Source organism: Rhamphochromis longiceps, linkage group LG2 (genome assembly GCF_057381845.1).
Source record: "Rhamphochromis longiceps isolate RC_006_pf linkage group LG2, R_longiceps_female_GT1.1, whole genome shotgun sequence".
In the NCBI taxonomy this organism is placed as follows: Eukaryota; Metazoa; Chordata; class Actinopteri; order Cichliformes; family Cichlidae; genus Rhamphochromis; species Rhamphochromis longiceps.
The window spans coordinates 34,262,268-34,286,765 of record NC_140558.1 but is presented as its reverse complement, the minus strand read 5'-3'; the positions used below and the strand labels follow the sequence as shown (position 1 = coordinate 34,286,765).

General features: G+C 41.2%; 1 protein-coding gene and 4 pseudogenes across 7 annotated transcripts in view; all 5 read right to left on the bottom strand.

Annotated features, from left to right (window-relative positions):
• The window catches only part of LOC146677663 (protocadherin alpha-C2-like), a 139,619-nt gene that overhangs the window by 58,011 nt on the left and 57,110 nt on the right, over positions 1-24,498 (bottom strand). Inside the window, exon 1 of one of the 7 annotated variants that reach the window (XM_085424641.1) lies at positions 10,838-13,326. The exons of 4 other annotated variants lie outside the window; for them this stretch is intronic. In XM_085424641.1, coding sequence (XP_085280767.1) covers positions 10,838-13,225 — 2,388 coding nt within the window. In that variant the 5' untranslated portion in view covers positions 13,226-13,326. Of the gene's footprint in view, positions 1-3,682; positions 5,766-7,392; positions 10,018-10,837; positions 13,327-24,498 lie in introns of those variants that run through there. 2 more of the 7 variants (XM_085424677.1, XM_085424732.1) reach the window with 2 other exon arrangements.
• LOC146677675 (protocadherin alpha-3 pseudogene) lies at positions 535-3,217 on the bottom strand (annotated as a pseudogene).
• On the bottom strand, positions 14,418-16,265 carry LOC146677674 (protocadherin alpha-3 pseudogene; annotated as a pseudogene).
• LOC146677673 (protocadherin alpha-10 pseudogene) lies at positions 17,508-20,473 on the bottom strand (annotated as a pseudogene).
• LOC146677672 (protocadherin alpha-3 pseudogene) lies at positions 21,484-24,257 on the bottom strand (annotated as a pseudogene).

The window sequence follows — 24,498 nt, the reverse complement described above, 5'->3', positions numbered from 1 at the left end:
AAAAAGCCAGGTAAATTGGAACTACGCAATCAGGGAAGAGTTTTGTTAAGTAGAAAAGAGAAAATCTTCACATTCAGTTAAAACATTACAAGTTATATAACCAACGATTTTGCCTTTCCAGGTGAACATATTAGGTACTGTAAATTATATGGTACAAATTATGGACCAGCTGATCATTTATGGGCATGTAACTTCAAAATTTTATTTATACAAGTTTATGGTGTTGAGACTCACAGATAAGCTATTTTAGGACATGACGCTAAACACGAAAGACTCGCAGACAAAGAGAAATCAGCACCGCGGAGAGCGCCTTTCCCATTATGCAGCTTCAGACCATATAATTACTAGTTATTTACTGTGTTAGACCAGCACTTTTCATATAGTCGATTGATTAAGAAAATACTTCAGTGAGGGAAGTCATATTTGCAGCATTACACTAATAAAAACGTATGTAATCTACTTTTCTGTATGAATGTACGAATTTTGCATTAAACCATGTACACTGACATTACAGTATTATGCTATGTGTGGGTATCAAAATACAGACAGGGGTGGTATCCCTTTAACTGGAATTAGTGGTTGAAAGCATCTTACCTTCTCTTTGTTAGGTAAAGTCTGAGTCCTGGTAAAAGTGTCTCCTCCGTTAATACTGATCAGTTCTCCATCTACAGGTGGAAACGGGGCGGGGAAGACCACTACGTCACTCTTGAGCGTGTCTGAGCTGAAACACACGTCATACTGCTGAGTAGCTTTAGAGTAAGACCAGCTCCCGTCAGGGTGGGTGGTGATCATGGGGGCGCTGTACCCGCTGAAAGTGCCGTCTGTCCTATGGCATCTGACTGCTATTAAAGTGATGAGGCTGAGCAAAAAGATGACGGACACCGACACAATGGCAATCAGCAGATACAGGTTCAAATCCGAGAAGCTGTCCTCCTTTACAGGCACATGTCTGAACTGAGTCTGGATTTCAGCCGTGCTTTCAACCACCACCACATCAATAGACACAGTAGCTGACAGGGAGGGTTCTCCATTATCAGAGACCAAGACCACCAAGGGATGAGTTTTAAGGTCATTGTCACTCATTCTCCTCCTTGTCCTGATCTCCCCGGTGCTGGTTCCAATCCTGAACAAGTTGTTTCCTTTGGGCTCAGACAGGTGATAAGAAAGCAGCGCATTGTATCCAGAGTCTGCGTCTACAGCCCTGATCTTTGCCACAAAGTATCCCGCTTCAGCAGAATAGAGGATGCTCTCACTGTTAACGGAGCCATGCTCAGAGTAAGGAGCGAGAATTGTTGGATTATTATCATTTTCATCCAGGATTAAAATGTTAATAGTCACGTTGCTGCTGAGCGGAGGAACACCAGAGTCTGTGGCCTGAACTTTAAACTGAAAACTTTTTAACTCCTCATAGTTAAAAGACTGCAGACTGATTATGTCTCCAGTCTCTGCGTTAATGTTTACCATTGTAGACACCGGCACTGATTTACTGTTACTCTCTAAAAATGAATATCTCACCTGACTATTCCGGTCAGTGTCCGCATCATGTGCAGTTACCCTCTTAATAATCTCCCCAACTTTACTGTTTTCTTTGACGTAGACATTAACAACCGATTCTGAGAAATTAGGCGAATTGTCGTTTATATCAGAAACGCGAATAGTAATCACAGTTGTGTTCATTAAGGGCGGACTCCCTTCATCGGTCGCTGAAACTGTAACGTTGTATTGGGAGGTAATTTCTCTGTCAAGGGCCCCGTCAACGACTAAAGAATAATAGTTTTTGTAGTTGGTTTCTAGTTTAAAGGGAACATCATTTTTTATTTTACATTTAATTTCCCCATTCTTACCTCCATCGCGGTCGAGTACGGATACAAGTGCTATCGCAGTACCTACACCTGCGTCCTCCTTGACGCTGCTGAGGAGTGACGTCACTGTTATCGCCGGGGCGTTGTCATTTACGTCTATTACCTCAACCAGCACCTTACAGTGAGCAGACATCGGTGGCTGGGCCTTATCGTTAGCTTCTGCGCGGATCTCAAACGCTGTATATTCCTCATAATCAACATTAGCTTTGACTGTGATCACCCCCATTACAGGATCAATGTGAAAAATCTCTAATATACGATCCTGCCCTTTACTTCTCAAAGAATACATTATCTCACCGTTTGTTCCCTGATCTGCGTCTGTTGCATTTAGTGTAATCACATTTGTCCCGATTGGTGTATTCTCGAATAAACGAGTTTTGTACAAGGGGGTACTAAACACTGGTGGGTTATCGTTTATATCTAAAACGTGTATAATAACTAGTGACGTGCCAGATCTGGATGGAGTCCCTCCATCTGTAGCAATCACTGTGAGATTTATCACAGGCTGCTTCTCTCTGTCCAGCGTTTTCTGTAAGACTAGTTCGGCATAGACGCTTTCTCCGCCTTTGATAGTAGCGAGAGAAAAATATTCATTCGGCGTCAGCTTAAAAGCGTTAACCATATTCTTCCCCACATCTGCATCAATAGGCTCAGACAAAGCGAATTTCATCCCAGGCAGAGTATTCTCTGCTATGTCTATAATCTGAGACCTTTCCGTGAATAACGGGTCGTTGTCGTTGACATCTAGAATATTTATTTCTACGCGATAGAGCTTTAAAGGATTGTTTATCACAGCTTCTACATTGACTGTGCATTTTAGGGTCTTCGCACAGAGCTCCTCTCTGTCTACTCTCTCATTAACATAGAGAGCACCGGTTTTTAGATTTACCTCGAAATATTTTCTTTTCGAGCCGCTGACAATCTGAAACATGCGAGATTCCAGTTCCTGAAGGCTGAGATTTAAATCCTTAGCGATATTTCCCACAGAAGTCCCCACATCCACTTCCTCAAACACGGAATATGAGAGCTGCACAGATTGCGCTTCCCGACAACACTCCAGCAGCACAAGCACCAGATATGAAACAATAGACATCCTCATTGGTACATGCATAAATCCACAACGTAATTGAAACGCAGATCCCAACAAGGTCACCCTTTCACAATTTCTATAGTTACTATAAATACACTTTCAGATATGCGCTAAATTATAGTGTACACCTACATGTACAAAATAATATATACACCCTCGGTCCTTTCGCACCGTCCTTGCCGTTTTTGTCAAAAAGCCCGGAGAGCCACATCCTCTTGTACAACTGGGAGGAGCACGAAACTACAACACAGAAATCTCAGTGTCACAGTCTGCGGCGCCACCACGTGGACATCTGCCACAACTGTCACAATATCTCTTTCATAAATAGTCAACGGATGTTTGTGAGCGATTCTTAGTATTTCACCTTCTTTTTTACTGTTGGTAAAATGCATCTGAAATGTTACTAAATTAATTTAATACTATATGTAAATTAAATTCACAAGTTGATTGATTTCGTCTGATAATGAACAGAACAAAAAACACATATACACACCACCGAATCCACACTGTGTATGTATAAAACGAAAATAAAACAGAAAATATAAAATGTTCTCCGAATTGTACTTAATATACTGGTTAATTTCTGTAATGAAATAACACAACTGGAAATGTTAAATACCGCTTTAACAGGTTCAGCCTGGGTCCTTGCAAGTGTCTCCGTGAAGTACAGGTGCAATTTTTTTATGCTACGGTTGACCTAAAAGGTTCAGAAAAGAAAGTTTACCCTTACCTTCTCTTTGTTAGGTAAAGTCTGAGTCTTGGTAAAAGTGTCACCTCCGTTAATACTGATCAGTTCTGCATCTACAGGCGGAAACGGGGCGGGGAAGACCACCACGTCACTCTTGAGCGTGTCTGAGCTGAAACACACGTCATACTGCTGAGTAGCTTTAGAGTAAGACCAGCTCCCGTCAGGGTGGGTGGTGATCATGGGGGCGCTGTACCTGCTGAAAGTGCCGTCTGTCCTGTGGCATCTGACTGCTATTAAAGTGATGAGGCTGAGCAGAAAGATGACGGACACCGACACAATGGCAACCAGCAGGTACAGGTTCAAATCCGAGAAGCTGTCCTCCTTTACAGGCAGATGTCTGAACTGAGTCTGGATTTCAGCCGTGCTTTCAACCACCACCACATCAATAGACACAGTAGCTGACAGGGAGGGTTCTCCGTTATCAGAGACCAAGACCACCAAGGGGTGAGTTTTGAGGTCATTGTCACTCATTCTCCTCCTAGTCCTGATCTCCCCGGTGCTGGTTCCGATCTTGAACAAGTTGTTTCCTTTGGGCTCAGACAGGTGATAAGAAAGCAGCGCATTGTATCCAGAGTCCGCGTCTACAGCCCTGATCTTTGCCACAAAGTATCCCGCTTCAGCAGAATAGGGGATATTCTCACTGTTAACGGAGCCATGCTCAGAGTAAGGAGCGAGAATTGTTGGAGTATTATCATTTTCATCCAGGATTAAAATGTTGACAGTGACGTTGCTTGTAAGTGGAGGAACACCAGAGTCTGTGGCCTGAACTTTAAAGTGGAAAGTTTTTAACTCCTCGTAGTTAAACGAGTGCAGGCTGACTATATCTCCTGTCTCTGAATTAACAGTTACCATTGAAGCCCTTTGCATGGTCTTGGAAGAGCTGCTAATTAAATGATACATTGATTTTGCGTTTTCATTTAAATCCAGATCTGTTGTTGTCAGTTTATGAATAGTAGTTCCAATCGGACTATTCTCTTTCACATACAGAGTAATTGGAGAGTTCGGGAATTTAGGAGGGTTGTCATTTACATCAGAAACGTGAATAGTGATAACAGTTGTGCTGGACAGAGAGGGCGTCCCTTCATCTGTAGCTACAATATATATATCATATCGGGAAACAGTCTCTCTGTCAAGAAGCCTGTCCACTAGCAAAGAATAATAGTTTTTATAGTTGGATTTTAATTTAAATGGCACAGAACCTGTTATCTTACAGTTTGTGAGGCCATTTTTACCCCCGTCTTGATCAGTGATAGTCACCATAGCAACAGCTGTGCCTATTTCGGTGTCCTCTTTCACTGAACTCATGATTGAAGACACTGAGATTTCTGGAGCATTGTCATTAACGTCAATGACTTCAACTAAAACTTTGCCATGTGCACTGCGAGGAGGAGTTCCTCTGTCTCGGGCTTGAACGCGGATCTCAAATGCTTGGTTTTCCTCATAATCAATATTTCCTCGCACAGTAATTTCCCCAGTATTATTATTCAGGGAAAATTTGTCATCAGGGTTTAAACGTCCTCTTTCTGTAAATGTGTAGACAACCTGACCATTAATACCATCATCTAAATCACTCGCAGTGAGTGTTAGTAACGGTGTGCCAATATTTGCATTTTCAATTACTTGGACTTTGTAGAGAGATTTACTGAACACGGGTGAATTATCGTTCACATCCAGAACATTAACTTGTATTTGCAAAGTCCCCGTTTTGGGAGATTTTCCTCCGTCTATCGCAGTCAGAGTGAGCTCAATAACAGCTTGTTTTTCTCGATCTAAGGCTTTCTGCAGCACCAACTCAGCAGACACACTCTGGTCGCCAGTACTCTGTATATCTAAAGAGAAATAATCATTCGCGTTCAATTTATAAGTCTTCACTGAGTTAGCGCCAACATCTGGGTCATGCGCTATCGGCAATGGATGCCTTTCTCCGACATATGAGGACTCAGACATATCAATTGTAGATATATCTTCTAGAAAAGACGGGGCATTGTCATTAATATCATTGATTACAACTTCAATTCGATGAAGACTGCGAGGGTTACTCAATATGGCCTCGATATTTAAAGAGCACTTTACCGTATTAGGACATAGCTCCTCCCGATCAATTCTCTCGCTAACGAAAAGTACTCCAGATTCAAGATTGATATCAAAATACGGGGGTTTATACCCAGATGTAATCTGAAGACCCGCTGACTGAAGCTGCTGCACACTAAGATTTAAATCCTTCGCTAGATTTCCCACCGCAGCGCCTTTGTCCACCTCCTCAAAAATGGAATAGGATATCTGAGCCACGGACCATTCACAGAGACAAAGAAGGCTGAAAAACAGACTCCAAATATTATCCCATTGTCTTCGAGCAGCCATCGCTGTTTATACAAAAGTATGAAATCCTGATTTATACTTCCTGGAAAGAAACGCCAAATATGAAAAATATCCCTTCATGTATCCACTCTCGCCAAGGATCCTCACTCATTAGGGCCTTGATCGTCTGTGCGCTTCTTTCACAAAGCAATGCCAGATGGTGACGTTTCATCCTTTCGTCATTAAATGAGGAGGAGTTTCTAAACGCCAACGACTATATTTTTTTGCATGGTCTCTAGCGGCATCTTGTGGCATTTCTGTATTCGGTTACATGGCCCGAAATATAAGATGTTTTTTTTTTTTTTATATAAGGTATAACAGAATTAAAATCCATGCAGAATAATCCACAAATTACGTTTTTTTTTTGGATGACATATACAGTTTAATGAATTCGTTTGCATTATTAATTATCTTTTTTTTTAAATTATTATTCATCTTTATTTTTGTACACCGCCCAATATTCAGCACAACGGACAGCACCAGACTATAACGAGACAAAACAGAAGAAAGCTGCTGCCAGCACCATGGACAGCGGTTCAGTGCACTTTCAATGCATGCGGTTCAACTGCTAAACATAATTAGTACCCGATTTACCAAAATACAGCTATTAAACTATATGCCACTAATCTCTATGTGGCCGTAAACCAATAAAAATCTTAGGATGCCCTTTAAAAGTTGTAAACGTTCTTAAGAACAATTTACCGACTTACTCTGACACGTTTATTATATTTATACGGTGGCCCTGAGAGGCCAAACGGACTGCAACTTAAGAAAACAGGAAAAACGACAAAGGAAATAGGAAAAACGAAAACACAAATACGAAAAAACTGATTTTCAAAAGCACAAGGGAAGTGTTTCTGGGGAGACAATGACCCGACGGACCAGTTGCAGGAACCAAAATATGCTAAGAATTGCGCTGGGAGACACTTAAAAGAAGTGGAGGATCTATCGGTTTTGTGAGGAAAGAAAAGATAAGAGGTAAGCGTGTTAGCCTAAAAATCCATCATCAGTATTATAGGAATCATGATAAAACACACCTAGCTTGTTTTGGGTTCCTCCAACTGGTCCGTCGGGTTCTTGTCTCCCCAGAAACACTTCCCTTGTGCTTTTGGAAATCTGTTTTTTTTCTATTTCCGTTTTAATTTTTCCTATTTCCGTTGTGTTTGTGTGCTTTTGTAGTGTTTTTCTTTTTGCTGGTGTTTTCTTAAATTGCAGTCCGTTTGGCCTCTCAGGGCCACCGTATATTTAACACATATTTAACAGATCTGTTAATTCATTATCCGACATTCAGTGATATACAAAAATCTTACTTATTCAGAGCAGCATTTCCTTACCTTCTCTTTGTTAGGTAAAGTCTGAGTCCTGGTAAAAGTGTCTCCTCCATTAATACTGATCAGTTCTGCATCTACAGGTGGAAAAGGGCCTGGGAAAACCACCACGTCACTCTTGAGTGTGTCTGAGCTGAAACACACGTCATACTGCTGAGTAGCTTTAGAGTAAGACCAGCTCCCGTCAGGGTGGGTGGTGATCATGGGGGCACTGTATCTGCTGAAAGTGCCATCTGTCCTGTGGCATCTGACTGCTATTAAAGTGATGAGGCTGAGCATAAAGATGACGGACACCGACACAATGGCAACCAGCAGGTACAGGTTCAAATCCGAGAAGCTGTCTTCCTTTACAGGCACATGTCTGAACTGAGTCTGGATTTCAGCCGTGCTTTCAACCACCACCACATCAATCGACACAGTAGCTGACAGGGAGGGTTCTCCATTATCAGAAACCAAGACCACCAAGGGGTGAGTTTTAAGGTCATTGTCACTCATTCTCCTCCTAGTCCTGATCTCCCCGGTGCTGGTTCCGATCCTGAACAGGTTGTTTCCTTTGGGCTCAGACAGGTGATAAGAAAGCAGCGCATTGTATCCAGAGTCTGCGTCTACAGCCCTGATCTTTGCCACAAAGTATCCCGCTTCAGCAGAATAGGGGATGCTCTCACTGTTAACAGAGCCGTGCTCAGAGTAAGGAGCAAGAATTGTTGGATTATTGTCATTTTCATCCAGAATTAAAACGTTGACAGTGACATTGCTGCTGAGCGGAGGAACACCAGAGTCTGTGGCCTGAACTTTAAATTGAAACATTTTCAACTCCTCGTAGTTAAAAGACTGCAGGCTGATTATGTCTCCAGTTTCTGAGTTAATGTTTACCATTGTGGGGAGAGGAAGTGATTTACTATTACTATCTAATAGTGAATAGCTCACCTGACCGTTGTTGCTGATGTCAATATCGACTGCAGTCACCCTTTTTATAACTGTTCCTTCCTTGCTGTTTTCTTTCACAAAAACACTTATTAAAGACTGTGAAAAACGTGGCGTGTTGTCGTTAATATCAGAAAGGTAAACAGTGATAACACTAGTGTTAGAAAGTGGAGGGCTCCCTTCATCCGTAGCTGAAATTTTGACATTGTACTGAGGGGTCTCCTCTCTGTCTAGATGTCCGTCAACAACTAAAGAGTAATAATTTTTGTAATTTGTCTCCAGTTTGAACGGAACTTTATTTAAGATTACACATTCAACTTCACCGTTTTTACCACTATCTGTATCTAGAACTGAAACAAGTGCAATAGCAGTGCCTATTTCAGCGTCCTCATTTACTGCATTGAGAAGTGACGTCACTTTGATTTCAGGAGCGTTGTCATTTAAGTCTATTACTTCAACCAGCACCTTACTATGGGCTGCCATGGGAGGCTGGCCTTTGTCTCTAGCTTCTGCTCGGATCTCGAAAGCTTTTCTTTCTTCATAGTCGATTTTGGCTTTGACTGAAATAACCCCTGTCTCAGGGTCAATTTGGAAAATATCCAAAATATGATCCTGATCCTTACTTCGTAAGGAGTACACTATTTCACCATTTGTTCCTTCATCAGCGTCAGTCGCATTTAAGGTGAAGATCGTAGTGCCAATCGGGCTATTTTCGAGTGTTTTAATTTTGTAAAGAGTGCTACTGAACACTGGTGCGTTATCATTACTGTCTAACACACTTACTTCAATTTCTGATGTCCCCGTGTTTGGTGGAGACCCTCCGTCTATTGCAGTTAACAAAAGTTGTATACTTGCTTGTTTCTCACGATCCAGGGCTTTCTGCAGCACTAACTCTGGAGATATACTCTTTCCTCTTTTATGTGTGGCAAGACTGAAATATTCATTAGTACTCAGCTTATATGCACTAACACTGTTTTTACCCACGTCAGCGTCGCTTGCCTCCGATAACGCAAATCTAAACCCAGGCAGTGTGTTCTCTGCAATTTCCAGTATTTGAGATTTCGTGTTAAATGATGGAGAGTGGTCGTTCACATCTCTAATTTCTATCTCCATGCGGTAAAGCTTTAACGGATTGTTTATCACAGCCTCTACGGTAACCGTGCATTTGGGCTCATCTGTACAAACCTCCTCTCGATCTATCCTCTCACTGACATACAGAAATCCGGTCTTTAGATTTATCTCAAAGTATTTCTTTTTAGATGCAACAATCTGAAACAAACGGGAGGCCAACTCCTGCACGTTAAGGTTTAGATCCTTGGCGATATTTCCGACATTAGTCCCCGGATTCACCTCCTCTGAGACGGAATAGGAGAGCTGTGCAGCCGCCGCTTCCCAATAATAAGCCAAGAGCACAATCAAAAGAAATGTGACAATAGCGCTTCTTCTCGTCGTTAAATGCATACTTCCGCCGGAATACAGCAAATAATATATCCACAAATCCGTTCCCAGTGTTAGATGGTAGGATATGACAAAAATCAAGGCGACTGTGATATTTTTAAAGAGAAATGCTCCATTATGCCGCTCCTTCCCTTCCCTCGTCTCTTTGTGATGAAAACCAAAGCTATTCCCCTTTTACCCTGGGAGGAGCGTCCACCTTTCTGTGCCACGGTCTACAGCGTCGCTACGTGGTAATATGAAGAAACTACACACATTGGTAAGAACTAAATTATTCCTGTTCACTCAGACACGCCCACAATCACACAATTCCAAAATACTGTGAGTTATTTAAAAGATTTTTATACGTGCGTTAATAAAATAACACTTTATTTGAAGTTACGCCATCACCGACACTGGCATCGTAGTATTTATTGTCGTATTTCTTTGTTGAATCATCCAAAAAATATATATTAAGTAAGGTCAATATTCTCATTCAGGTGAAACACCGCAAGTTGTACAATTCAAATCACCAAGCAGTATTGCAGGTGCAAAAGTTTGCACTCCATTTTCAAAGTAAGACAGATAATAAGGTTTCAAATCTCAAATTATTAATTGTATTCATCTGAAATGACAAAGCAAGAAATCCAGTTTTTCTTTACACTTAGTCGTTTACAATTAGACTTACAGACTTATAGTAAGTAAACTTAAAAACTGCCTTAATTAAAACAAAACGAAACAAAAATACCCCGCCCCCCCCGCCACCAAAAAAACCCCAAACAAAACAAAACAAAACAAAAAAGACACTGTTACGTGGATTGGTTGTCAAGAAAAGACAATAACTCCCTACAGCTACGGATATTTCATGGGGCAAGTTTTGTAAACTTTCAATACCATAGACAGCGAAATATGCAGACAAAAGAAAGGACACCGCAAAAGTCTAAACTACAGCCACAGCGACTTTTTATTGTAACTTAAACCAGCCTACTCCAAAAAGAATATTTTGTAGTACAGTGTGTAAAGTTTTATTTCACTGTTAATTATCGTAATAATTGGAGGGGAATAATAAACGTAAATTAGTCATTGGCCTTACCTTCTCTTTGTTAGGCAAAGTCTGAGTCCTGGTAAAAGTATCTCCACCGTTAATACTGATCAGTTCTGCGTCTACGGGTGGAATCTGGGCCGGGAAAACCACTACGTCACTCTTGAGCGTGTCTGAGCTGAAACACACGTCATACTGCTGAGTAGCTTTAGAGTAAGACCAGCTCCCGTCAGGGTGGGTGGTGATCATGGGGGCGCTGTACCTGCTGAAGGTGCCGTCTGTCCTGTGGCATCTGACTGCTATTAAAGTGATGAGGCTGAGCAGAAAGATGACGGACACCGACACAATGGCGATCAGCAGATACAGGTTCAAATCCGAGAAGCTGTCCTCCTTTACAGGCACATGTCTGAACTGAGTCTGGATTTCAGCCGTGCTTTCAACCACCACCACATCAATAGACACAGTAGCTGACAGGGAGGGTTCTCCGTTATCAGAGACCAAGACCACCAAGGGGTGAGTTTTGAGGTCATTGTCACTCAATCTCCTCCTAGTCCTGATCTCCCCGGTGCTGGTTCCGATCTTGAACAAGTTGTTTCCTTTGGGCTCAGATAGGTGATAAGAGAGCAGCGCATTGTATCCAGAGTCTGCGTCTACAGCCCTGATCTTTGCCACAAAGTATCCCGCTTCAGCAGAATAGGGGATGCTCTCACTGTTAACGGAGCCGTGCTGAGAGTAAGGAGCGAGAATTGTTGGATTATTATCATTTTCATCCAGAATTAAGACCTTAACAGTCACGTTGCTGCTGAGCGGAGGAACACCAGAATCTGTGGCCTGGACTTTAAATTGAAACATTTTCAACTCCTCATAATTAAAAGGTTGTAGAGTGACTATGCCTCCAGTCTCTGAGTTAATGCTGATCATTGTAGAGAGCGGCCCTGCGTTATCACTGACTAATGAATATCTCACCTGCCCGTTTTCGCCAGCGTCAGCGTCAGTTGCACATACAGTTTTTAAAACAGTCCCGACAGGACTGTTTTCTGCCACATATATATTAATTACAGTGTCTCCAAACAAAGGTGCGTTATCATTTACATCAGAAACCTGAATAGTAACTACACTGGTGCTAGAGAGAGGGGGACTGCCTTCATCAGTAGCTTTAATAGTGATATTGTAGTGCGACACAAGTTCCCTGTCTAGAACGCCACCAATGACCAAAGAATAATAATTTTTATAATTTGTCTCCAATTTAAAGGGGACCGAATTCAATATCTCGCATTTGACTTCACCGTTTTTGCCCCCGTCTTCGTCGAGAACCGAAACAAGTGCAATAGCAGTGCCACTTTCAGCGTCCTCCTTAAGTGTACTGAGCAGTGACGTCACGGTGATGTCGGGGGCATTGTCATTTAGATCCACCACCTCTACGAGTACTTTACATTGTGCTGTTAGCGGAGGTTGGCCTTTGTCCGTAGCCTGCACACGGATTTCAAAAGCAGGGTTTGTTTCATAGTCAATAGTTCCTTTAACTGTTATTATTCCTGTTTCCAAATCAATTTCAAAGATTTCTAATACATGATCCTGATCTTTCGAATTAAGTAAATATACGATGTCGTTGTTTGCACCCTCGTCAGCATCAGTTGCAGCCACTGTTACTACTGTAGTGCCTGATGGTGCATTTTCTTTAATACTTGTTTTATACAATGATTTTTTAAAAGTTGGGATATTATCATTTATATCCAACACATTAATTATGATCTCTGACGTGCCTGATTTAATAGGTGTCCCTCCATCTATAGCCGTCAGTGTGAGTTTAATTACAGCCTGCTTTTCTCGGTCTAACGCTCTCTGAAGAACTATCTCTGCCGAAACACTGTCCCCTTTGTGCACCGCTAAAGAAAAATGTTCATTCTGGTTCAGCTTGTAAGTGTTAACACCATTTCCCCCCACATCGGCGTCGTAAGCCGACAGCACAGGGAACGTAGCTCCCGGCAACACGCTCTCTGCAATGTCTATAGTTTGAGATTTGGCACTGAAAGACGGGGGGTTATCGTTTACGTCAAGAATATTGACTTCAATACGGTAAAGTTTCAGCGGATTGTTTATCACAGCCTCCACGTTTATTGTGCATTTTGTAGCTTTAGCGCAGAGCTCTTCCCTGTCTATTCTCTCACTCACGTAGAGAAAACCTGTCTTCAAATTTACATCGAAATGCTTCCTTTTTGATCCAGTAACAATCTGAAACATACGTGACTCCAGATCCTGTACATTTAGGTTCAGATCCTTGGCGAGATTTCCAACGGAAGTCCCCAGGTTCACCTCCTCAGACACGGAATATGAGAGCTGAGTGGATACCGCTCCCCAGTTATACTCCAAGACAACAAGCATTAGATATATCCCGAAGGACGCCTTTCTTCTCGGCAGATACATAATTCCATACAACATAGATCCTTATGTCGGTCTGTTTTTCGCTTTTTGGCGGCGAAATGTATTTTGTGAGACTAAAGTAAATGCCAGTGCATTTTTCTCAAGCCTCCCCACTTCGTCCTGCCTCTCATCCTAACAAAGCACAGACAAAATGATCCTTCTATTGTGGGAGGGGCCTTCAACCATCAGCGATCAGCCGGCGGTATTACGGTCTAGACTGTCGCCCCATGGTCATTTTAAGTAACTACAGTTAAGGAATGAATGCAATCAAATCCTGCTGTTGTGTTTGAAATAATAAGACTTGTTCTTAATCGAGTCACTCACACCTTCTTTCTTTATATTGTGAGATCCTAATAGTACAGTATAATGTAATCGCCACATATTTCAGAACCATGGAGAGAGTATCATTATGTTGATGCAGGCACTCCTTATTTGTTTGACCTTATACCAAGGGACACGCCGTTAAAAGACTTTCAGAACCGAGCCTTGGTTATTTCTAAACAAATTACAAATGATAACATAAACAGGCTTCATAAGTCAACAAATAGACATAGTTGAAAATGTGATTTCTGTTGTTATGCTTTCAACCTTTTTAACTTCTAGCCACAGCTTTAATCCAAGAAAAAATATATTATTGTATATTAATTTAATTTAAAAGTGAATGGATAACAAGTATATTTACAAACAAAAGTTTATATCAAGGCTGCTTGAAAAACAAAACAAAACAACACAAAACCTGACTCTAAGTTTTGTTAAATGGAAGTGCTTATTTTAAATCTTGATCATTTATATTCAGGTATACAGTGAGTTTAGTTACTGTTTGATACATTTCACTTTTCTGTGATTTGTTTCAAAATGACTGGTGATTGTTGGCAAAATTATCATGTCAAAGGCCAGATGTTCTAAAGACTGCAAAAAGAGCCCAGGGGAAATGTCAGCGAACAGTCCCTTACAGACCATTTGAATGACAACAAGCTAAAAGTTATTTGTTTTCTCCAGAAACCCTCAAAATATATTGTATAGCTCATATCTAAGCTTTTACCGTAAAGATTTCTACAGTAACACTTTTTTTTACCCTTTGACATAAAACACAGATACAAAAACTATGAAATATGAATACACTATAAAATTAATAAATGGAAAATTAACTAAATTTTTGATCAAAACATGAAGTAGAAATTTTTTATTTTATGTTACAGCTCACCTTACATTATCTAAGGTTCAGCCTTACCTTTTCTTTGGTAGGTAAAGTCTGAGTTCTGGTAAAAGTGTCTCCTTCGTTAATACTGATCAGTTCTCCATCTACAGGTGGAAACCGGGCGGGGAAAACCACTACGTCACTCTTGAGTGTGTCTGAGCTGAAACACACGTCATACTGCTGAGTAGCTTTAGAGTAAGACCAGCTTCCATCAGGGTGGGTGGTGATCATGGGGGCGCTGTACCTGCTGAAAGTGCCGTCTGTCCTGTGGCATCTGACTGCTATTAAAGTGATGAGGCTGAGCAGAAAGATGACGGACACCGACACAATGGTGATCAGTAGATACAGGTTCAAATCCGAGAAGCTGTCCTCCTTTACAGGCACATGTCTGAACTGAGTCTGGATTTCAGCCGTGCTTTCAACCACCACCACATCAATAGACATTGTAGCTGACAGGGAGGGTTCTCCGTTATCAGAGACCAAGACCACCAAGGGGTGAGTTTTGAGGTCATTGTCACTCATTCTCCTCTTAGTCCTGATCTCCCCGGTGCTGGTTCCGATCCTGAACAAGTTGTTTCCTTTGGGCTCAGACAGGTGATAAGAAAGCAGCGCATTGTAACCAGAGTCTGCGTCTACAGCCCTGATCTTTGCCACAAAGTATCCCGCTTCAGCAGAATAGGGGATGCTCTCACTGTTTACAGAGCTGTCCTCAGAATATGGTGCGAGAATCGTGGGACTGTTGTCATTTTCATCCAGGATAAAAATGTTGACAGTCACGTTGCTGCTGAGTGGAGGAACACCAGAGTCTGTGGCCTGAACTTTAAATTGGAAAGTTTTTAACTCCTCATAGTTAAAAGACTGAAGGCTGATTATATCACCAGTCTCTGAGTTGATGTTTAATAATGTAGATAGTGGCACTGAGTCACTGTTGCTTTGTAAAAAAGAGTAACTCACCTGACTATTTCGATCAATATCTGCATCAACTGCTGTCACTGTTTTAATAACTGCTCCTACTGGACTGTTTTCTTTCACGTAGATGTTGATCACACTTTCTGAAAACTGAGGTTTGTTGTCATTTACATCTGACACATGAACAGTTATAACACTTGTGTTGGAGAGTGGTGGGCTGCCCTCATCAGTAGCAGTGATGCTGATGTTGTACTGAGGTGCAGTCTCTCGGTCAAGAGGACCGTCCACAACTAATGAATATGAATTCTTATAATTTGACTCCAATTTAAAAGGAACATTATTAGAAATTTTACATGTCACCATCCCATTTTTACCTCCATCTTTATCAAATACTGAAACAAGAGCAATGGCTGTGTCAACTGATGCGTCCTCTTTAACAGTGTTCAACAGTGATGTGACTGAAATTTCAGGTGCGTTGTCATTAACGTCTAATACTTCAACCAGTAATTTAGCATGTGAACTCATGGGAAAAACTGCGCTGTCAAAGGCTTGCACTCGAAGTTCAAAAGCATTATTTTCTTCAAAATCAATATTCCTTGTACTCGTTACAGTTCCTGTTTGTTTGTCTATAGAAAACAAATTAGTTTTTTTCCCCTGACTGACTTCACTGAATAAATAAATCACCTTTCCATTCTGTCCTTCATCTAAATCAGTGGCATTCAGTGTAATTATTGATGTGCCTATTTTAACATTTTCGTAGACTCTGGCTTTATACAACCTTTGGCTGAAAATCGGAGGATTGTCATTAATATCTAACACATTGATTATTATAGTCATGCTTCCGGATTTAGCAGGTGTTCCTCCATCGATGGCAGTCAGTGCGAGCTTAATCACAGACTGTTTTTCTCTGTCTAAAACTGTCTGAAGCACCAACTCAGGAGTTAAACCTTCTTCTTTATGTGTAGTCAATGAAAAATATTCATTTTGACTCAGCTTGTAGGTATTTACGGAATTTTTCCCACTGTCCGCATCGTTAGCTTGATGCAGAGGAAATTTTGCCCCTACTGCCGTGTTCTCAGTTACGTTGATTACCTGCGACGTGCGTTCAAATGAAGGGGAATTATCGTTGACATCTAATATTAACAGTTCAATACGGTACAGTTTCAGAGGGTTATTAATAACAGCTTCTACACTGAGTGAGCATTTGGGCTCATCACCGCAAAGCTCCTCTCGATCTATTCTCTCGTTAACATAGAGGGCTCCAGTTTTTAGATTTACCTCGAAATATTTCTTCTTTGATCCAGCAACGATCTGACACATGCGGGGCTCCAAATCCTGGATACTAATGCTCAAATCTTTCGCGACATTTCCGACAACAGTCCCCAGATTCACCTCCTCTGAGACGGAGTAAGAGAGCTGCCCAGAAACCGTTTCAGAGTAACAATCCAGCAGCACGAAGACGAGATATATCCACACACAGCTCGATCTGCTCGGTCCAGTCATAATTATGTTCAACAAGAAAAAGCATAAAAATTGACACGGTGTGTAACGGCATAAACAGAAAAAAAAATCAATAGGTCTATGGCAGAATATCAGCGTTTCTCGTACCGTTCTCTTTCGCCCTCTGATTCTCTTTGTCTGAATTGCCTGATAAACATAATCGTCATTTGAATCTGGGAGGAGCCCCGAGGCATTCAAAGAGGAAGCTTAAATGGAAAAGTCTGCAATGTCCCCGTGTGGACATTTGCGAGAACTACCCACATTATCAAACGTCTTAATACACTTGACCCTCATAAACGAACAGTCAAATATTAACCCCAGTGTAAGACGTTGCCATCATGATTATATATGCCATTCTGGTATTCTGTGTTTTTATGAATACTATTTCTATTGGAAGCTAACTTAGAAGTAAAGGTAAAAAATGAACCGTCTTATTGCGATTAAGGAGATTTTAAAAAACAAACAAACAAACAAACAACAAAAAAAATTAAAGAGGGATATTAATTAATCATCCGAACACTTTTTTTCTATATTCTTTTCCTAATTTGAATGTTTCTGTGTTTATTAGAGCATCATCACAGCTACATTGTGAGTGATTTTCACGTTACAAAACCAGTTTAATTTAGACATAAAAATGGAGAAAGCCCACATTAGCATATTCTCCCTTTTAAAAATGACACAAACAAAAACGTTGCATTTTTATACACATTGAGTATTCGTTAATATTTTCTCTATATTTTCTTTAATTAAATCAAATAACTGAATTTTTTTTTATTCAAAATGCTCAATTGAATATGTAAATCACAACTCGACCTTGAAGAGCAATGATAACCTTTAGTACACTGCACAAGATATGTGTCAATTTATCAGTCAAAGTACACACATATCCTAAGATCTTCAAGAAAAAAAGAAAAAGGAAAAAACACAGGACCACAAATGGTGAACTACACGTTGAAATATCTAACAGATAGACAGCTGTGATTTAGATGAGAACTCATCATCAAATACACAGCATCTGACATTTCTTGTTTAAATCACTAGATACACCACGGCTAAGATAAGAAAAAAAAAGGACCATTGAAACTGTAATGACGAGCAATGACAAAGTCCAAGTATTTAAAAATTTCATGGACTCACCTTTTCTTTGTTAGGTAAAGTCTGAGTCATGGTAAAAGTGTCTCCTCCGTTAATACTGATCAGTTCTGCATCTACAGGTGGAAACGGGGCGGGGAAGACCACCACGTCACTCTTGAGTGTGTCTGAGCTGAAACACACATCATACTGCTGAGTAGCTTTAGAGTAAGACCAGCTCCCGTCAGGGTGGGTGGTGATCATGGGGGCGCTGTACCTGCTGAAAGTGCCGTCTGTCCTGTGGCATCTGACTGCTATTAAAGTGATGAGGCTGAGCAGAAAGATGACGGACACCGACACAATGGCGATCAGCAGGTACAGGTTCAAATCCGAGAAGCTGTCCTCCTTTACAGGCACATGTCTGAACTGAGTCTGGATTTCAGCCGTGCTTTCAACCACCACCACATCAACAGACACAGTAGCTGACAGGGAGGGTTCTCCGTTATCAGAGACCAAGACCACCAAGGGGTGAGTTTTGAGGTCATTGTCACTCATTCTCCTCTTAGTCCTGATCTCCCCGCTGCTGGTTCCAATCCTGAACAAGTTGTTTCCTTTGGGCTCAGACAGGTGATAAGAAAGCAGTGCATTGTATCCAGAGTCTGCATCTACAGCCCTGATCTTTGCCACAAAGTATCCCGCATCGGCAGAATAGGGGATGTTCTCACTGTTAACGGAGCCGTGCTCAGAATATGGCGTGAGAATCGTGGGACTGTTGTCATTTTCATCCAGGATTAAAACGTTGACAGTGACGTTACTGCTGAGCGGAGGAACACCAGAGTCTGTGGCCTGAACTTTAAAGTTGAAACTTTTTAACTCCTCATAGTTAAAAGACTGAAGGCTGATTATATCACCAGTCTCTGAGTTAATGTTTAATAATGTAGATAGTGGCACTGAGTCACTGCTGCTTTGTAAAAAGGAATAGCTCACCTGACTATTTCGATCAATATCTGCATCAACTGCTGTCACTGTTTTAATAACTGCTCCTACTGGACTGTTTTCTTTCACGTAGATGTTGATCACACTTTCTGAAAACTGAGGTTTGTTGTCATTTACATCTGACACATGAACAGTTATAACACTCGTGTTGGAGAGAGGTGGGCTGCCCTCATCAATAGCAGTGATGCTGATGTTGTACTGAGGTGCAGTCTCTCGGTCAAGAGGACCGTCCACAACTAATGAATATGAATTCTTATAATTTGACTCCAATTTAAAAGGAACATTATTAGAAATTTTACATGTCACCATCCCATTTTTACCTCCATCTTTATCAAATACTGAAACAAGAGCAATGGCTGTGTCAACTGATGCGTCCTCTTTAACAGTGTTCAACAGTGATGTGACTGAAATTTCAGGTGCATTGTCATTAACGTCTAATACTTCAACCAGTAATTTAGCATGCGAACTCATAGGTGAGGAAGCTCCATCACTGGCTTGTACTTGAAGTTCAAAAGCATTATTTTCTTCAAAATCAATATTCCTTTTGCTCGTTACAGTCCCTGTTTGTTCATTTATAGAAAACACATCTATTGGTTTCCCACGACCAACTTTGCTGAATAAATAAATCACCTTTCCATTTTGTCCTTCATCTAAATCAGTGGCATTCAGTGTTATTATTGATGTGCCTATTTTAACATTTTCGTAGACTCTGGCTTTATACAACCTTTGGCTGAAAATCGGAGGATTGTCATTAATATCTAACACATTGATTATTATCGTCATACTTCCGGATTTAGCAGGTGTTCCTCCATCGATGGCAGCCAGTGTGAGCTTAATCATAGACTGTTTTTCTCTGTCCAAAACTCTCTGTAGCACCAACTCAGGAGTTACACCCTCTTCTTTATGTGTAGTCAATGAAAAATGTTCATTTTGACTCAGCTTGTAGGTATTTACAGAATTTTTTCCCACGTCTGCATCGTGTGCTTGATGCAGAGGAAATTTCATTCCTTCCGCTGTGTTCTCAGAAATGTCGATTTCTTGTGACGTGCTTTCAAATGAAGGGGAATTATCATTCACATCTAAAATAATAATTTCAATACGATACAGTTTCAGAGGGTTATTAATAACAGCTTCTACACTGAGTGAGCATTTGGGCTCATCACCGCAAAGCTCCTCTCGATCTATTCTCTCGTTAACATAGAGAGCTCCAGTTTTTAGATTTACCTCGAAATATTTCCTCTTTGATCCAGCAACGATCTGAAACATGCGGGGCTCCAAATCCTGGACATTGATGCTCAGATCTTTTGCGACATTTCCGACAACAGTCCCCAGATTCACCTCCTCTGAGACGGAGTAAGAGAGCTGCCCAGAAACCGTTTCAGAGTAACAACCCAGCAGCACGAAGACGAGATATATCCACACACAGCTCGATCTGCCGGATCCAGTCATAATTACATTCAACAAGAAAAGGTGTAAAATAGTCACGGCGTTTATCATGAAACAATCAAACCTCAGAAAAAACCAAAGGCGCCCACGTTTATTCTGGCATATTTCCTATAAACATAATCAGTGTTCATTCCCGTTCTCGTTCGCCCTCTAAATCTCTTTGTCTGAATCGCCTGAGAGACATCATCATCCTCTGAATCTGGGAGGAGCACCGAGACCCTACAGAGAGAATTTAAATGTGATGGTCTACAATGTCCCCGTGTGGACAATCGGAAGGACTGCACTCAACTTCCAGCATGTCATTACACTTCAGTTCTACAGCAGTTTAGATGCCAGTCCTACTGCTTTTACGCTGAAACATTCACCACATTCACCAACATTGTGACCGCATGTCATTCCACTCATTTTTCAGGAAGGTGTTTTCACACTAAAGCTAACTAAAGAAAACTGCTGAGCGATTTTCCTGCACTAAAGAGCTTTGAAATTCGAAGACAATTTCCGACACAAAAAAAATCGATAAACGTTTTTTTTTTTTTTCGTTTTTCGGGGTTCATCAGATCAGTCTTTTTTCACGTCTATGGAGTCCTATCACACACAAAGTCCAGGGATACTGAATATAAAAATTGCGATTTAATCTGAAAATACTCTACATGAATGCAAAAAAGCACATCTGCCTCATTATTTGCTGATTGAAAAATTCATTAATTAACATGTATTCCACACGTTTCTGGGAGTAACATGTATGATTTCTCGATGCTCCTTACCGTTCTCAGTTAGAACGTCACTCTGGCTACACAAAAAAATTTTAAATTTAAATTTAAATTGGATTTAAAAATCCAATGTAAGACATTAAAAGTAGAGTTTTATTCTACTGTGCTACGTTGAAGACTGCCGTGTTCCAAACCCCACAAGACAGTTGGATGCACCAAATCCCCAAGTGTTCTGAAATTTGCAAGGAAAAAAATATGATCCATCATGCACCACTTATTTAGATGGGAAAAGCATCACAAGAAACCAGAGCTAGTTACAGTTTATTCCAAGGTACTACACTCGTAGTATTTCTGTATTTAAGTCAAATTGCAGTTTTTTTTCCCTACTTGGGCAGGATAGACCAAAAATTAGATAGCTTAAGAAAACTTTATCCATTGACCGTTAATTTACACCCATCACACAAGATGCGCAATTAGAAATACTTAATTCATCCATATGCTTACCTTTTCTTTGTTAGGTAAAGTCTGAGTCCTGGTAAAAGTGTCTCCTTCGTTAATACTGATCAGTTCTCCATCTACAGGTGGAAACGGGGCGGGGAAGACCACTACGTCACTCTTGAGCGTGTCTGAGCTGAAACACACGTCATACTGCTGAGTAGCTTTAGAGTAAGACCAGCTCCCGTCAGGGTGGGTGGTGATCATGGGGGCACTGTACCTGCTGAAAGTGCCATCTGTCCTGTGGCATCTGACTGCTATCAAAGTGATGAGGCTGAGCAGAAAGATGACGGACACCGACACAATGGCAATCAGCAGATACAGGTTCAAATCCGAGAAGCTGTCCTCCTTTACAGGCACATGTCTGAACTGAGTCTGGATTTCAGCCGTGCTTTCAACCACCACCACATCGATCGACACAGTAGCTGACAGGGAGGGTTCTCCGTTATCAGAGACCAAGACCACCAAGGGGTGAGTTTTGAGGTCATTGTCACTCATTCTCCTCCTAGTCCTGATCTCCCCGGTGCTGGTTCCGATCCTGAACAAGTTGTTTCCTTTGGGCTCAGACAGGTGATAAGAGAGCAGCGCATTGTATCCAGAGTCTGCGTCTACAGCCCTGATCTTTGCCACAAAGTATCCCGCTTCAGCAGAATAGGGGATGCTCTCACTGTTAACGGAGCCGTGCTCAGAATATGGCGTGAGAATCGTGGGACTGTTGTCATTTTCATCCAGGATTAAAACGTTAACAGTGACGTTACTGCTGAGTGGAGGAACACCAGAGTCTGTGGCCTGAACTTTAAACTGGAATGTTTTTAACTCCTCATAGTTAAAAGACTGCAGGCTGATTATATCCCCAGTCTCTGAGTTGATGTTTAATAATGTAGACAGTGCGACTGAGTTAATTTTGCTTTCCATAAAACTGTAAGTCACTTCACCATTTTTGTTCATATCTGCATCAAAGGCGGTTACCGTTTTAAGAATTGTCCCCACGTGACAGTTTTCTTTAACATAAATGTTAAGTATCGATGACGAGAACTGAGGCGCGTTATCATTAACATCAGAAACTTGAATAGGGACAATAATGGTGTTTGAGAGCGGGGGACTACCGCCATCGCTTGCTATTATGGTGACGTCGTAGCTAGAGACCGTCTCTCGGTCTAAGGGGGCAACCACTATCAATGAGTAATAATTTTTATAGTTTGCTTCCAATTTAAAGGGAGCATCTTCATCTACAGTACAATGCACTTCACCGTTCTTACCGCCATCTTTGTCTACCACTGAAACAAGTGCAACAGCGGTGCCTGCTTTTGCATCTTCCTTCACAGTATTCAGTAGTGACGTCACAAAAATCTCAGGCGCATTGTCGTTTAGGTCCAACACGTCAACCAGCACCTTACAATGAGCGGACATCGGAGGTTGGCCTTTATCACTGGCCTGTGCACGAATCTCAAAGACTGGGTGTTCCTCAAAATCCACATTTCCTTCCACCGTCAGTGTGCCCGTGTTCGGATCGATTTTAAAAATCTGCAGCACGTGGTCCTGCTCCTTTGTGCTAAGTGTATATATGATTTCTTTGTTTGTTCCTTCATCTGCATCTGTAGCATTTAAAGTCAGGACTGTAGTGCCTATCGGTACGTTTTCAAACACACGCACTTTATACAGCGACTTTGCAAACACTGGTGTGTTATCATTAATGTCTAAAACATTAATCATAATATCTGATGTTCCAGACTTCGGTGGACTTCCATCATCTAAGGCTGTTAACGTGAGCTTAATCAGAGGTTCCTTTTCTCTGTCTAAGACTTTCTGTAACATTAGCTCAGTCGAAATACTCTCACCTGATTTGCTTATTGCTAATGAAAAATGTTCATTCGAGCTCAGCCTGTATGTGTTGATGCCGTTCTTTCCAACATCTGCATCGTAGGCCTGCAGTAGGGGGAATTTTATCCCGGGTAATGTGCTTTCGGGAATGTCTATATTCTGTGATTTTGCAATGAAATGCGGAAAATTGTCATTGACATCAAGAATATTAATCTCTATACGGTACAGCATTAAAGGTTCATTTATCACAGCCTCGACAGTTACGGCACATCTCACAGCTTTCCCGCAGAGCTTCTCTCTGTCTATTCTCTCATTCACGTAGAGGACTCCAGTCTTCGTATTTACCTCGAAATATTTTCTTTTAGATCCTCCAACAATCCTGAACATACGGGTCTCCAAATCCGGTATGTTTAAATGTAAATCCTTGGCAATATTTCCAACAACTGTTCCCGAGTTTACCTCCTCTGAGACGGAGTAAGAGAGCTGCCCAGACGCTTCATTACAACAATAATCCAGTATCAGAAGTATTAAGTATATCAACGAAAAGCAGTTGCGACACGATAAAGGCATAATTCCGTTCAGCACAACACGGCATACATTCGAATTTGAAATTCCAATAAAAAATTCGAACAAATGTAGTACATATACCACCAATTTTCAGACCAGACGGGTGGCTGTCGCAATGTACCCACACCTACTACTCTCTTTGTTACAACACCGTGTGGACTGTCTCTGGGAGGAGCGTTAAACACAAAACGGAAGCTGTCGTGTTACGGTCTATACCGTCTCCTTGTGGTGACTGTGATTATCCACACCTACTGGCTCATGAAAAAGAACAAAATTGATATAATTTTTCTTTCTGTGATACAAAGATAGTTAAGAGTGCATTACAGCTTACAAAGAGACAACCCAGAGAAAGCCCAGATGCTCAATCAATGAGATGATCGCGAAACTAAACTAGTTGTCGTTTCAGGACCACGGAGAGCACCGTTTGACTTTTCATCTGGATGGAAGAGACTATAGGCTGTGTAGTTAAAGGAAAGTAGCTAAAGTATGATGAATAGTAAAATATAAAATCAGACAAAAATAATGGAGCAAAGGTATAATATTTCGCACATTTCTGTTGCACAAATGAATTTAAAGGT